The sequence below is a fragment of the Rhinichthys klamathensis genome, unplaced genomic scaffold, assembly GCF_029890125.1.
Source record: "Rhinichthys klamathensis goyatoka isolate OS25496 unplaced genomic scaffold, OSU_Roscu_1.1 h1tg000229l_1, whole genome shotgun sequence".
NCBI lineage: Eukaryota > Metazoa > Chordata > Actinopteri > Cypriniformes > Leuciscidae > Rhinichthys > Rhinichthys klamathensis.
In genome coordinates, this window is record NW_026606753.1 from 885,870 (window position 1) to 899,598 (window position 13,729).

The following is a 13,729-nucleotide window of genomic DNA, read 5'->3' on the forward strand; positions in this document are numbered from 1 at the left end:
ACTATGTTATTCTCTTATCTAAGACGAGTTGATACATACCTCTCTCGTCTCAGTGCGTGCACTGAATCGCTCTGTCGGGCGGAGAACTTTGAGAGCAGTTAGCTTAGCCCCATTCATTGAATATGGGCCAAACAGAGATGAAGTTAGAAGCGACCAAACACATCCACGTTTTCTCTATTTAAATATAGTTACACGAGTAGTTACACGACCAAGTATGGTGACACTAAATAAAATGTGGCGCTTTTTATAAGCGGGTAAAATGGATAACTATAATGTATGGCGGAATAGCACTTATTGGGAGCACTTCGACTCGGCGCTGTAATATCTTCACTCGTGAAAAGTCCTCTCCCTCTCCCTCTCCCTGTCATTTCCCGTCAATAGAACCAACGTGACCTGCACGCCTGCAGTAGTAGTAGTTTTTTGTGCAGAGTTGACGAAGTATCAGGGAGAGGGAGAGGGGGAGAGGACTTTTCACGAGTGAAGATATTACAGCGCCGAGTCGAAGTGCTCCCAATAAGTGCTATTCCGCCGTACATTATAGTTATCCATTTTACCCGCTTATAAAAAGCGCCACATTTTATTTAGTGTCACCATACTTGGTCGTGTAACTACTCGTGTAACTATATTTAAATAGAGAAAATGTGGATGTGTTTGGTCGCTTCTAACTTCATCTCTGTTTGGCCCATATTCAATGAATGGGGCTAAGCTAACTGCTCTCAAAGTTCTCCGCCCGACAGAGCGATTCAGTGCACGCACTGAGACGAGAGAGGTATGTATCAACTCGTCTTAGATAAGAGAATAACATAGTTTAATATGAAAAAACGGTGGAGTATCCCTTTAAGAAAACAAAGAATTGGTAAACTATTAAGCTAGCATGATGCAACAGCATCAGTTTATGTAAATGTCTGTGTAAGATACCTTAGCTGGGGCATGAATCCAGATGGCAGGGTTGAAGAGGATGTGGTCACACAGCTGTTTCAAGAGCAAAACCCCATTAGGAAGGTTGCTAAGGTAACGGGCGAAGGCGAGGACGATATCCAGCACAGATCGTGTCACATGTACTTTGGAAGACTGAGAAGAAAATACAAACATGAAATCAAACATCAATAAAAGTAAGTTAATAAACTTGGTCACAAAAAAATATAGATAAATTGCGTTTTATTTATCAGAAACGTGCTGTGACTTGCACAAAACATTAGTTCTATCATTACTTACTTGACATTGCAGCCTATTCATCATCAAACAAAAAATGCAGTCATGCAAACATAAAAAAGTTACATGACTCAATTTGAATTGTCAGCTGGTCAACCTGAAAGCCTCCCCATCATTCCAAGATCATTTTAGACTTCCACTGGATTTAGAACGTATTTTAAATTTGGGTTTCTAATTTTCCAAAAGCAGACTGAACATTCCAAAAGCATTCGCACATTTCAAGGCCTTTAGATACCGACTAAATTCTAGTCTTACATGTATTCTTTTTTACATTTATTTAAGACTACTGTGGTCATGAGGCCAGATGAGACCTTCAGTGTCAAGGAACTTTACTCTATGCTGAGATATGAGTAACAGACAAGAAAAAAAGTGAGTGTATACAGAGTAAAGGAGAGAAAGACTTTCAAAACAAAAATAAACATGGTGTATATATATATAAAGGCAAAGGACAAGTTGAGCACTTAAAGTGTTTCTCAATGTTTTAAAACATATGATCGTGAGCCATTCAGTTAGGTACGGTAATAATAAGTATTCTTAAGCATTCCTCTTTTTTCCACCCAGCAACTTCTGCAGGAACAAGGACTCCCTCTCATCCATTTTAAGAATATAAGCTTACTTCAAACATCAAAGAAGACCTTTTCTTCTCTTGTCTTGTTTTAACATTAGTAAGATTTAGACTTTCCACAACCGTATGTTCGGCACTCACCTTCTCCAGTGAGTAACCGATGACGAGAAAGCCCTTGCAGGCCAGCACCTGCTCTTGCATAGCTACAGAGCCCTTCAACAGCTCCATCACAAATGACAGTAGTGTGCAACTGAAAAAAAAAAAAAACATATGACAAGTAAGATTCAGTAGAGAAAGACAACCAAACTAACAAAAAAAAGTCAGATAACATTTAGTCCTGATTTAGTTCCAAGAATTAAAGGACTGAAATTCTGTTACCATTTACTCATTTACAAACCCTTATGACTTTCTTTCTTCTGTGGAATACAAAACAGAAATTTTGAAGAATGTCCAAGTTGATCTTTTCCATTCAATTAAAGAAAGACAGTGACCAGGGGCTGTCAAGATCAACAACAAAAAAGTCTTCCGAAGCAACATGATAGCTTTGTGTGATAAACAGACTGAAATCTTAAGTTTGAACGCACTCAAACCTGCCGTTTCATTATTGACGTCAAGATGACAAACACCTTTGGTTTTCGTGCATCTTGTGAATCTTGATGCATCAAGTTTGAATCTATGCAAGATTTGAGTGATATTTGAGATATGGCAGAGAAGATTTCCAGCTAATTGTTTAAATTAATGGAGCCTCTTTTGGTAAGGAAAAGAAAAACTTGGGCATTCTACTAAATTGGGGCTTTTGAAAGATATGGTCAGTAAATGATAAACAGATTTTCACAATCTACTTGAATAAGATTTACAACATTCATTATGATAAACAGTTGTTTCAAAGTGATAAAGCAAAGATATCTTGCTATTGTCATTACTACAATCAAACAAACCGGTCATTTTGAGAATGTGGAGCAGAAACACTATTCAAGACTGTTCTTGGCCGATGCAGGCAACACTCATTTGTTAGTACTAAAGCCAATCATGGTTAAATGTTTAACTTTGTATTGGGTGCTATTCAATGGTGTGTCCACACACTGAGCACTGGCCCCTTGAGCGCCAAACCCTAGAGCCTAAAACAGACTAATGGTTAGAGTACCATGAGGAAAAAAAATCTCCTTTAAAAAAAAAAAAAACCTGCCATTGTGTGTCTACTGGATTTAACAACTCTAGGAGAGAAACCATTAACTTAATTTTCAGTTTTTCTTGGCCAGGATAAAACTGAGAAGAGCTCAATCTTGTTTTCCCACTGAGAATCCCTTTAGTAGTTTTCATTCGGCCCCCAGGCAGACTTGATGTGTTCTCACCAGACCGAGGTGTCCAGCTCGTCACCGCTGTGCTGGAGGAAATCCAGCTGTGCAAACAGGGGGAAAAGGACCTGAACTCCTCCTATAGAATGAATGGCACTCTGGACCGAGTGTGTCACCACAGCTTTAACATCCTGAAACACAGAAAGGCTTGATTTTAGATATGTTTTAATCAAGTTGTCATTTTAAATTGTATTATGTCATTATGTTGTGCAACACAGAGACTCTCTGATCAAAACAATTCATAAATGTAATCTCCCTATTGTTCTGCAAAAACTACTCCTGATATTTAAAGGTTGTTTCCTAAATCTGTGCTCTGTATGCATGATGAAGTGGCGGGGGGATAATTAAATACAGAAAGACAGCTGTGAGGTCCTTCTTAATGTCCCTTTAATCAGACTAGTGCTCTCCCAGATGACACATGATGGCACATCCATAAAATCCTTGTCAAAAAGAGAAGTACTTCATCTGTTCAGCATGTTGAGGTGCCATCAACTTATGAAGCCTTTATGAACTAAAAAAATCTGAGAATCATGCTAAATTATATATTATATATTTATAATTAAAATTATATATATAATATTGTTCCAATTGTTAATTTAAAAGAATTTATCCTATTATTAGATTATCAAGTCCAAGGATTTTTTTAGTTTTGATTTTCTTCGTGGAGTTGATGCGTTTTATAGACTCGACATCGTTTCTTATTCAAATGTGGTAAGTCACCCCCCCCCCTCCCCCCTCCCCCCCCCAAAAAATTAATTATGAATTTATTATTAATTAAATTAACTTATTGTTTAGAATATTTATAAAATAGGTTTTCATTTTTAGGTTTTAATTTGCAACAAGTTCATAAACAAACGCTTGCTTTTAAACAACTGTGCACTGTGAATTGTTTATAATTTTTACCCCATTCTAATATTTCCCAGTCTATGACAAGTCATTCTTGCAATTTAAACAAAACCTAATTTATGTTATTCTTTTAGATAACTAAATTAGGAGATTTTATTTATAAATAAATAAACGTTAAAAAGACAGTAGCCTCCCTTGATAGCAATGAAGACCAGATTAGATGAAGTGCTTTAGAGCTCATGGAGTGCTGGATGCAGCACAGGTGTGGGTCGTATTTTGCTGAGCGAGATGATAAAATGCTCATATTGTTAATTACGTTAACGAATGATGATGAGCTAGTTTCATTCGCCCACAGACAGCAGTCCACCTGGCAGGGCAGGTCTTTTCAGGCAGCTGTGCGGGGCTGGTAAACCAGGTGTGACGAAGAGAGAAAGAGAAAGAGCATACCTGCAGCATGAGGGCGTGTGGTGAGTGCACAAAGATGGAGGCATTGTCCTTGGGGGAGGACTCCAGACACAGCTGAGCGTCAGTGGCTCGGGGATTATAGGTGAAGGCGATACTGGCAGACAGCTTTCCATCATACAGCAGCATCTTGTGATGTTCTGCAAACAGCAGGTCACTCTCTGCCTTGTGCTTAAAAGTGCCCTGGATCAATCAGAGAGAGAGATGCTTATAGCAAAGCTACGTATGCTGCACATTCTCAAGTGTGTGTGTGTGAAAAGCATGAAATTAAATCTACTTCATCAGAGCACTTGATAAAAGCATAAGTGTTTAAGTGCAACAGACAGACTGCGAGATGATGTGAATGATAAAGCTTCCCAATGTGTTCCAGTCAATTATCATATCATTGAACAGCAAATTGAAAAATCTTGGATCAAATTACATACTAGTGAAATATCTCAATATCTCTCAATATCAACTCTTGAGACCACTGCGAACAATTAATATGCTTAGCACGCTACTTTACTTAAAAGAATAGCTTAAGAAAGAAAAGCTTAATAATAAGCTATTTCTATTTAATTAAGACACTCTTAAAATACACTAAAAATAAATTAATTTCAATCTGCTGAATATTATGACTTTATCTTATTTTAAATAATTGCTTATATATACATATTAGCCAATTAATTTAAAACAATGGTATTCAAATACAAAAAAAATCAAAATTATGAAATTAAAATGAGTAAAACAGCAGCTGTATTCAACCTTTAAAACCTAACGTACAGATATATCCGTACATATATGTGATTTGACTACATTATTACATCATCAACAAAGGATTTTGACAAAGACCTTAAAAAATAAATCTGAAATAGACAGCATTTGGGCAGTGAAAAAGATCTACCTTGTATCCAGGCCCCAACTGATAGATGGCTAAAATCTGAGCAGCACTAAGAGCTTCACCGAACAGATACACCGCCCCCATCTGACCGCAGAACACACGGTTAGCATCTGCCGTCTCTGATGAGCCCAGAAAACACTTGTCGAACGTCTGTGAGAGGGAACAAAATTTGCTTAGTTCAGTTTTTATTTTTTTAAGTATAGTATAAACTGTTCAAAAGTTTTTATGGTGGTTTTTTTAAGTATCTTATGCTCACCAAGGCTGCATTTATTTGATAAAAAAATGCAGTAAAAATACTAATAATGTAAAATATTATTACAATTTAAAATAACCGCTTTCTATTTTAGTATATATTTTAAAATGTATTTTTTTCTATGATTGCACCATCACTTCAGTCTTTAGTGTCACATGATCCTTTAGAAAGATTCTTAATATTCGTGGAATTGTTTTTTTCTCTCTCTCAGGATTCTTTGATGAATAGAAAGTTTAAAAGAACAGGATTTATTTGAAATAGAACTCTTCTCAGTTTATTTCTAATTATGAATTTCTATTAAACCCAAAAATTTAAACAGTAGTGTAAAAACAAATTCATGATTGAAGTCAGTATAAATATTTTTTTTTATATAAATGATAATGTGTCCATGTGTGTTAGTATGTCCACATGCATAAGAGAGAAATAAATAAACCATATCAGCATCATTTTGTTAGCCCATGTGAATCAACATAAGAAACAAACAACTTGCTGTAACTAAATGCTGCTGTTTAAATGTTATAAATAGAAAGTGACTACCGTATATCACTCTAACATCACCTTGAGCAGTGCTGTTTCAGTGTAATAATGTTGATCTTTGATATACAATTTCAAAAGGAAAGCCTATGTACAAAGCACACTCAATGGGCAAACTCCGAATTACTATGCACAGAATGTTCATGAAAATAGAAAACTTTTCAGATTCTGGAACTCACTGTAGAAAAAAAAGGAAATATAACATGGCTGAATAATTAGGGGCCAAGCACCGAAGGTGCAGAGGCACCTATTGTATCTGTTAGTTTTCTTATTATTATTCTTCTTCTTCTTCCGCAAATGGAAGTCTATGGCAGCCCTATGAACCGTATATAGGAAAATGATGAAATTTGGCACACTTATAGTGATGATAATGAAAAGTAATTGTAGCAAGTTTTGAGTCTCTAGGACCAACTCTATAGCGCCACCACCAGTTCAAAAATTCAACATTGAAATGGTTATAACTTTTGTAGCCTTTGATCTAGAGACATGAAACTTAGTACACCTGATTCCACTCATCATGTTGATTACAACCAATACCTTACATTAAGACCCCTGCCCATTACAGTAGTGGCCATTTTGAAAAGTACAGTAATCAGTTTTTTCCCTACTCCTCCTTCAAATTTTGTCCAATTTTGTCCAAACATGTGCTCAAATGATCTTCGGACTGAGCCGCATAGAAATGACTGAACAGAATTTTTTGCTATACTGAAAAAAAAAAAGTTATGATGTCGCAAACTTAACAAGGTCGACCCAAAATTGGTTCAGAAGCTATAGCTCGGCCAAAGTTTGATCAATCGAAACGAAAATTGGTACGCTTCATCGGAAGCATGGTCTGAGGGTGCATGCCAAAGTTGGGAACAGCGCCACCTATGGGTCATGAGATATCAAAAATAGCTATTTTGGCCAATAACTTTTGAACAGTTTGTCAGAAAATCATAAATGTGGTATCTATGGATTCCTTGTGTCATGTCGATTCTGGGGATATCAATTTTGCCAGGATTGGATGTACCACGTGTCCGCCATTTTGAATTTTGTCATAATTTGCCATATCTTTTAAAATATTTGACATATCTTCACAAAATTTAGTATGGATCATCATTTGCATAGCCTTAAGGTACCTGAGAAGTTTGAACACAGCGCCACCTAGTGTTCCAAAGGTATAAGGTTTTTTGAAAAAAAGCTTATAACTTTTGCAAATATAGTTCAAATTTTAATTTCTTTATGTCATTATATTCCTTGGCTTATACCGATTATAACGATATCTCGTTTGTCATTTTCCAACAATGTGACTGCCCGCGATATTGGGGCAAATGAAAAACAGTTTTTTCGCTACTCCTCCTTCAAATTTTGCTCAATTTTGTCCAGAATTTTATCAGATGGTCTTTGGACCAAGCCGCACAGAAATGACTGAACAGATTTTTGATTTTTGCTACCGTTCCCGAGATATTCGTCTCTAAAGTTGACCTAGCCTGTGTTTGTTGCCTTATGCTAGTTAGCTTAGCATAATAATTGGTTAGCATGCTAACCAAATGTCATTCTTTCTAATGCGTCTCTTCAGCTATCAGGATAACCATAAGCTACATTAGCATTATGCTAGCTTAGCATGCTAATCTGGTTAACCTGCTTTTGTGTGCTCATTCTTACACTGAAGGATCTCCTCTGCAGCTTGTGATTGTATGTCCTCTGAGTGGCGCAGTCTGCTAAACAATGTGTTACTAATCCTGAGCCGTTCCGGTTGTGGTTTCAAGCCCCATGTTATACAATTTCAAATCATTGTGTAATGTTATGTAATTTGGAGCCAATTGCTGCAGTTTTACCTTTAACAACTCAAGTCTCCGTAAAATTTGAACAAACCACTGTTTATGACTACCATGCTGTGTAAAAAAAAAGGTTATAGCTTTGAAGAAATTCTAATAATTTAATATGTAGCAACTGTTTAACAATGGGAATTTTGATTTGAACAATTGGTAAGTTGAATAAGTTTTCAAATTAAATCCAAATATGTCAAACATGGTCAAAAGGTGCTTGGCCCCGCAATCACTGCTTGCAGTTATATTTACATTTAATCTCATCAAATGTATTTAAAAATGTTTGCTTTTGCTATTGTTTAGCTGTCAAAGCAGTTTAAATATAAAATGGACTTTTAAGTTTAACAAATGCAGGCCGCTTTGTTTCATCTTTTGAAGTTTGTGGGTATTTTGGGGTTTGTAGCTGCCAAAATATTGACAAGCTTTGAACTGAAACACTACTGGAGGACAAAGCAGGGCCTCAAGCTTAACTGCTGTTAAAAACCAGAACACAGAGATAACAGAACCTTTTGAAACCACTTACATCGCTTGTGTTAACAAACCAGGTGATTTCGCCATACGACGCCAACTCTCCATTGACATAGCAGCTGATTTCACTGTTCTTCCAGCGGTTATAGATGTGCACTATGGTCACCATATACCACTGTAGAATAAAAACAAAATGAATAACTATAAACAGGAAAGAATGCCATTATTAATTTAATATCAATATCAATTTTTGAGAGCATTATTTAACCCCAAAATTTAATTGTCCCCTTGTGAGGAATCCACTTTCTAGTTACAATCTAATCTAAAAATCTGAGTTTAACACTTAGAAATAAGAAATATCTGTTTATTTAGTATATATTCGAATATATAGTTAAACTAGTGAATAAAATGAATCACAACTAATCTCATGATTTCTGATCAGTCCCTAGAAAGCAGAATGAAATAGTAATATTATCAAATTTGCTGAATGTGAATGTATTACTTTAAACATATTTCCTCATATATCTTAAGGGAAGGTTAACTTTGAAAGACCTAACAATACTTTTTTTTTTAACACCTTCATGCACCCCCCTTATGGTCCCCTGGGAGTCCTTGGACTTTAGTTTGAATACCCCAGGCCTATAGAAAAATATGGTATATCAGCAAACTTTGCTACAGTTATGAGACTGTGGTCCATTTACACCCTCTGACAACAATCTCACCTAGATCTTCTTGAATTTCCATTAAATGGAGGGGAAAGCCAATGAAGGTACTCATCCCTGAGGTAAGACCTCTCCAGAGGTAATGTAATGGACTCTAAAAATAGGCCAAATACACCCTATAAAAGGGCTTTTAGAGCGCTTGTGAGCTTCTTGATTTTAGAAATATGAATTTGAGTAAATTAGCCTTATAAGTAACACACATTTCTTGCTATAAAAAAAAGACTTTCCATTGAAAAATTATTTTTATTTCTAAATAAAATAAAACAAAATGGAATCTTTTTATAGCACAAATGACTGCATGTCTTGTTGGATCATCATTCACAGTGGTTGTCCAGCTCTAGTCTAAAGGTTGTTAGCTGAGGATGCCTGCCCATTCCATTCCATACGGGATCTGAGGATTAGCAAGAAGAAACCAAATCCCTTCCCTGCTCAGATATGACCACAGCACAAACCCTTCTTATATGTCAACTTTGCTATCCTTGTACATTGTAGAGGTACGGATAAAGACTTTGGAAAGTGTACATGATGAGTACAAACAGGTAAGCTAAAAAAAAAAAGCAAAAAAAGACTGAGGTAATTCAAACCTTCTGGGGTTTAAAGTCGTATTTCACACAGTGCTGGAAGCCTTTGGCTTTGGATTTTAGAGAGGTCACAATCAGACATCCACCCACAAAGTGTGCAGAGTAGCCCAAACTTTTGCTGGTACGGAAACTAGAGATGAGAGAGAAAACATACCTCAATTAATTCAGGATACATTTCATTTGAGGGGTGCTCACATTTAAACAGCTCTACTCTCGACAGAAAGAGTAGTAAAGTTTGCTTGGTGATATTGTATCAATACAAGGACGCCAAATATCGATATTGTCAGGGCCTGAATTTCAGCTTGTGATTACAAGTATTGAGTAATTTTACCATAAGCTCTGTGCTTATATTGCGGAAAAATTATAATTTTAAATATTTCTTTCAGACAATATCACATACAACGCATCTCACTTTCTACCGCATATGAGCTGTGTGTGAGCTGTGTGTACAGGAAGTGCATTCCAGCATATTTCTGAATGTTTAAATTAGCAATAATATTGTAACGTGGCTTAAGTATCGTGATAATAACGTATCGTGGTGCCTCTAGCGATTCCCAGCCATAGTATATATCTGTCCACAGTGATTGTAATAGAATGTAAGACAATGGCAATGTGTAGGTTATCAAAGAATACACCCATTTTTCATCATTAACCTACAAACAATATTTTATTTTATGTTCATAAAAATTGAATAAATTCTCACCCAGAGTAAAAAAAGATTTCATATTACATCAGTATCTCAGGTGTTTGAAGAACAATAGGTTACTGTTCGTAACCCTGGTTCTCTGAAACAGAGTGACTTCTCGTGCAGCAAGGGGGCAAGCATCATCCTTAGAATGGGTTCCCCCTCGACAAGAGTTAAGTGGGTTCCCCCTGGACTTTTTAGGAAGTCATGTCTAACTGTCCATTTCCTAGCATTCTCAGAACATGTTAAGAATTATAAAACTGCCTTGAATTTGTGAGATGTGGGTCTAGTGGGTCTTGTGCATAGTTTTTCACAGTTTTGTCCTTTAGAACACGTAAATCCCCCGATGTGTGTTGAAAGGGCCACTGGGCAACGCTGGGAACGGTGAAGCCTCTTTGAACATTGTGTGGGCACCCACTAGCAGGGGGGGGGGGCTGACCTCGCCAACAGAAACCCTCCTTTTTTTCACATTGTAATTGGAAGGGAAGAGCAGGCATCTGGCGGGCTGTAGACCAGAGAACACGGAGTCATCACGGACCCCTGTTGCCATGCATCAAGCCAGCCTCTTACGTTTGGTATCAGGAGTGGAATTAGGGGGTTTCTTTGTCACGGCTGTGGCAAAGGATGTTTTCCCCAAAGGAGGGGGGTTACCGTGCTGCGCTGGCAATCTGCTGCGAGGTTTGGCTCTGCCAGGACCCTGGAAATTACGACCCGGGATGGCCGTAAAGGGGGAACAAGGCGTGGTGCTGATTTCCACAGAAAACATAACTTACATGCCTCGTCCTCTTTCTTTTTGTCATTACAACCTTGCTGCATCAGGGCAACAGCAGAGCCGAAGGCAGCTTGACCAGGCTCAACTGGCGCTCCCATGATGTGCCGCTTCTCAAATAGGGAAATCCCCATAGGGTTGAGCCACAGCGCATGCTCTCTAACCACGGAAAGAGTCATAGAACGACCGTTGGCTTGAATGGGCTGGCAGGCATTGCGGAGAACTAGACAGTTGACAGTGGCAATGTCCATCCAGAGTGAAGGTGAGACCACCTGTGTTTCATGTGCTTGGCACAAGTGGGAAGGACAGGGAGAAACTGCTTTCTCAGCTGCTCGCTCACAATACTCAATAAGGACGGACTGGGGAAGAACAGCAGAGCCTGGGAAGCAACGGAAGGTGGGATGGCCTCCTTGTCCTCAGAGCCTTTAAAAAGGCCTGCGTCATCCTTATCCCTGGAGCCAGGCGGCTTATTCACAAATGAGGCTTCACCCATTAAGATGTTCTCAAGAAAGGCGGAGTCAGCTCGGTCAGCCCAACTGAAAGCTGTCGCTCCTCGGGAGTCCCCCGGGTGCACAATATCACTGTTTCACCCCATTGGAGTCTGAAGAGAACTGAAGACAAGCTGAATGTGCATTTCCAGCCTTCCCATTGCTACATATTGTGGGCCTATACTAAATATCCATTCTATTGCTCCTTGTTCCTGTACTTCTACGAAATATAGGCAATGATATTTTACAATAAGTTTAGAATAGGGCTGTCAACGTTAAAGCGTTAACTCATGTGATTGATTCAAAATCCTTAAAGGATTAGTTCACTTCAAAATGAAAATTCATAGTAGGAAAAAAAATACTCTGTAAGTCAAGGGACACATCAACTGTTTGGTTACCGAATTCTTCTTTTGTGTTCAGCAGAAGAAAGAAATTCATACAGGTTTGAAACAACTTGAGGGTGAGTAAATGATGATAGAATTTTCATTTGTAAGTGAACTATTCCTTTAAGTGTAATGGCAATTCTGAAATGAATTCCCATTTATATATATGTAAATACATAAATGATGAGAGAAGGTCTGTTATGTAGAGAACTAATTTCAGTACAGTGAAGAGTGTAAATCCTACAGTTCTTTTAACAGGGTCAATTATCTTTCGGTGAGTCAAAATAGCCCCATTTGCATAAATTACGTTTTTGACAGAAATTAATTATAAGCTGAAAATAGGACAAGGCGGCTGTAAAATGCTGCCCTTGAGAAGAGTAAACGCTAGACAGAGAGAAAGAGGAAAACACATCCTTCTCAACAAAAATAGTAGTCAGCTAATCTTCAAAATCTAAACAATAAAAATGTTTTATTTTACATCATAGGTTTGTGTGATCAGTGTTTGTGTGTGACCCACCAGTAGAGATAAGGCTTGTCCTTGTCAACGTTTATGTTATTGATGGGGTCCAGGCGCAGCCAGGTGTGGAAGGTGAAGCCATTCTGGTATGGCCACTTTGCAATAGGTGGAAGAGCAATAGCCTGATGATACATAAACAAAAACAGTTTTTCCAGTTAGGTTTCTTTATTTTTTGGTTCTATTTTAGATAAAGAAAGTAGAGCATATAGCATTTGAGCAGAATGGGGGGGAAACGACAGTGAAAGTAGTATCCTTGGAGGGAGTTGTCCAAAATGGCTGTGTATGTTTGTAGACTGAAAACTGTCATATTTGTGGGTTACAGATGAAAAATGAAGGCAAGTGCAATTTTATTTTCTCCAGAACCCAGTATACTATTTGTGCTGGAATAACATATAAACTAAACAACATCCAATCAAAGTATTTCCTGAGAGGACAGAATTTATTTGGCACCGTTTCAAGTGGACACTGACAACACAGGAAGGGTTCCATAAACATGCCCTCTAAAACATCCAAGACCCCCATGATGGTTTGATTTTTAATAAAAGCATGCAAAACTAACATACAGAGAGCCAATTGGAGCATGTCCAATGCATCTGCGTCACATACGAAAATAATACATATGCCAATAGACTCCAATCCTCTCGATGCACAGAAAAACATGTAAATATAAGCACCAAATTAGAATATTTTTCTCTAAAAACAAGACAATTTTTTTTTGTTCAGTGGTGCTCATCTCCTCTAAAGCGTAAAAGCAGATAAAATTTCCTGTGGGTGTGTTAGACATTCCTGTAAACTTCCATCTGTCACATGACTAAAGGAATGCCTGGGTAACTAAGTGAAAGACTGGGTGAAGATATCTGAAGCTTTTTGGAGACAGAGAGAAATTATATTCAGATTATTTTCTTAAAATTTTAACGCCTCCTAATTCTAAATAAAGCAACAAGACAGTGAGTGAATAAGAGGGACTCTTTTTACTGTCTTCATTTTCAATTCAATCTTGCTGACGTTGTGCCTCACAACTGGATCATTCTAGGTTTGAGCAAATCTGGAGAAATGAGCCTAAACCTTTACAGAGAAAAGATTTTGTTGCAGCTCTCATGCTATACAGTTTCACATAAACATAAGGGTGATTATTCAATTAGGGTCAGTTTTCCATACTAGAAATCATGAAAAAATTAAACTTCAATCTATGTTTCATCTA

At 37.5% G+C, this 13,729-nt stretch overlaps 1 protein-coding gene across 2 annotated transcripts in view; it reads right to left on the bottom strand.

Moving 5' to 3' along the window:
- The window catches only part of lrba (LPS responsive beige-like anchor protein), a 268,042-nt gene that overhangs the window by 205,390 nt on the left and 48,923 nt on the right, over window positions 1–13,729 (bottom strand). For both annotated transcript variants that reach the window (XM_056265070.1, XM_056265069.1), the window contains exons 5-12: window positions 12,529–12,650; window positions 9,690–9,816; window positions 8,439–8,558; window positions 5,324–5,470; window positions 4,426–4,623; window positions 3,130–3,263; window positions 1,919–2,027; window positions 919–1,071 (exon numbers count right to left, since the gene is read on the bottom strand). In XM_056265070.1, coding sequence (XP_056121045.1) covers window positions 919–1,071; window positions 1,919–2,027; window positions 3,130–3,263; window positions 4,426–4,623; window positions 5,324–5,470; window positions 8,439–8,558; window positions 9,690–9,816; window positions 12,529–12,650 — 1,110 coding nt within the window. The remainder of the gene's footprint in view (window positions 1–918; window positions 1,072–1,918; window positions 2,028–3,129; window positions 3,264–4,425; window positions 4,624–5,323; window positions 5,471–8,438; window positions 8,559–9,689; window positions 9,817–12,528; window positions 12,651–13,729) is intronic.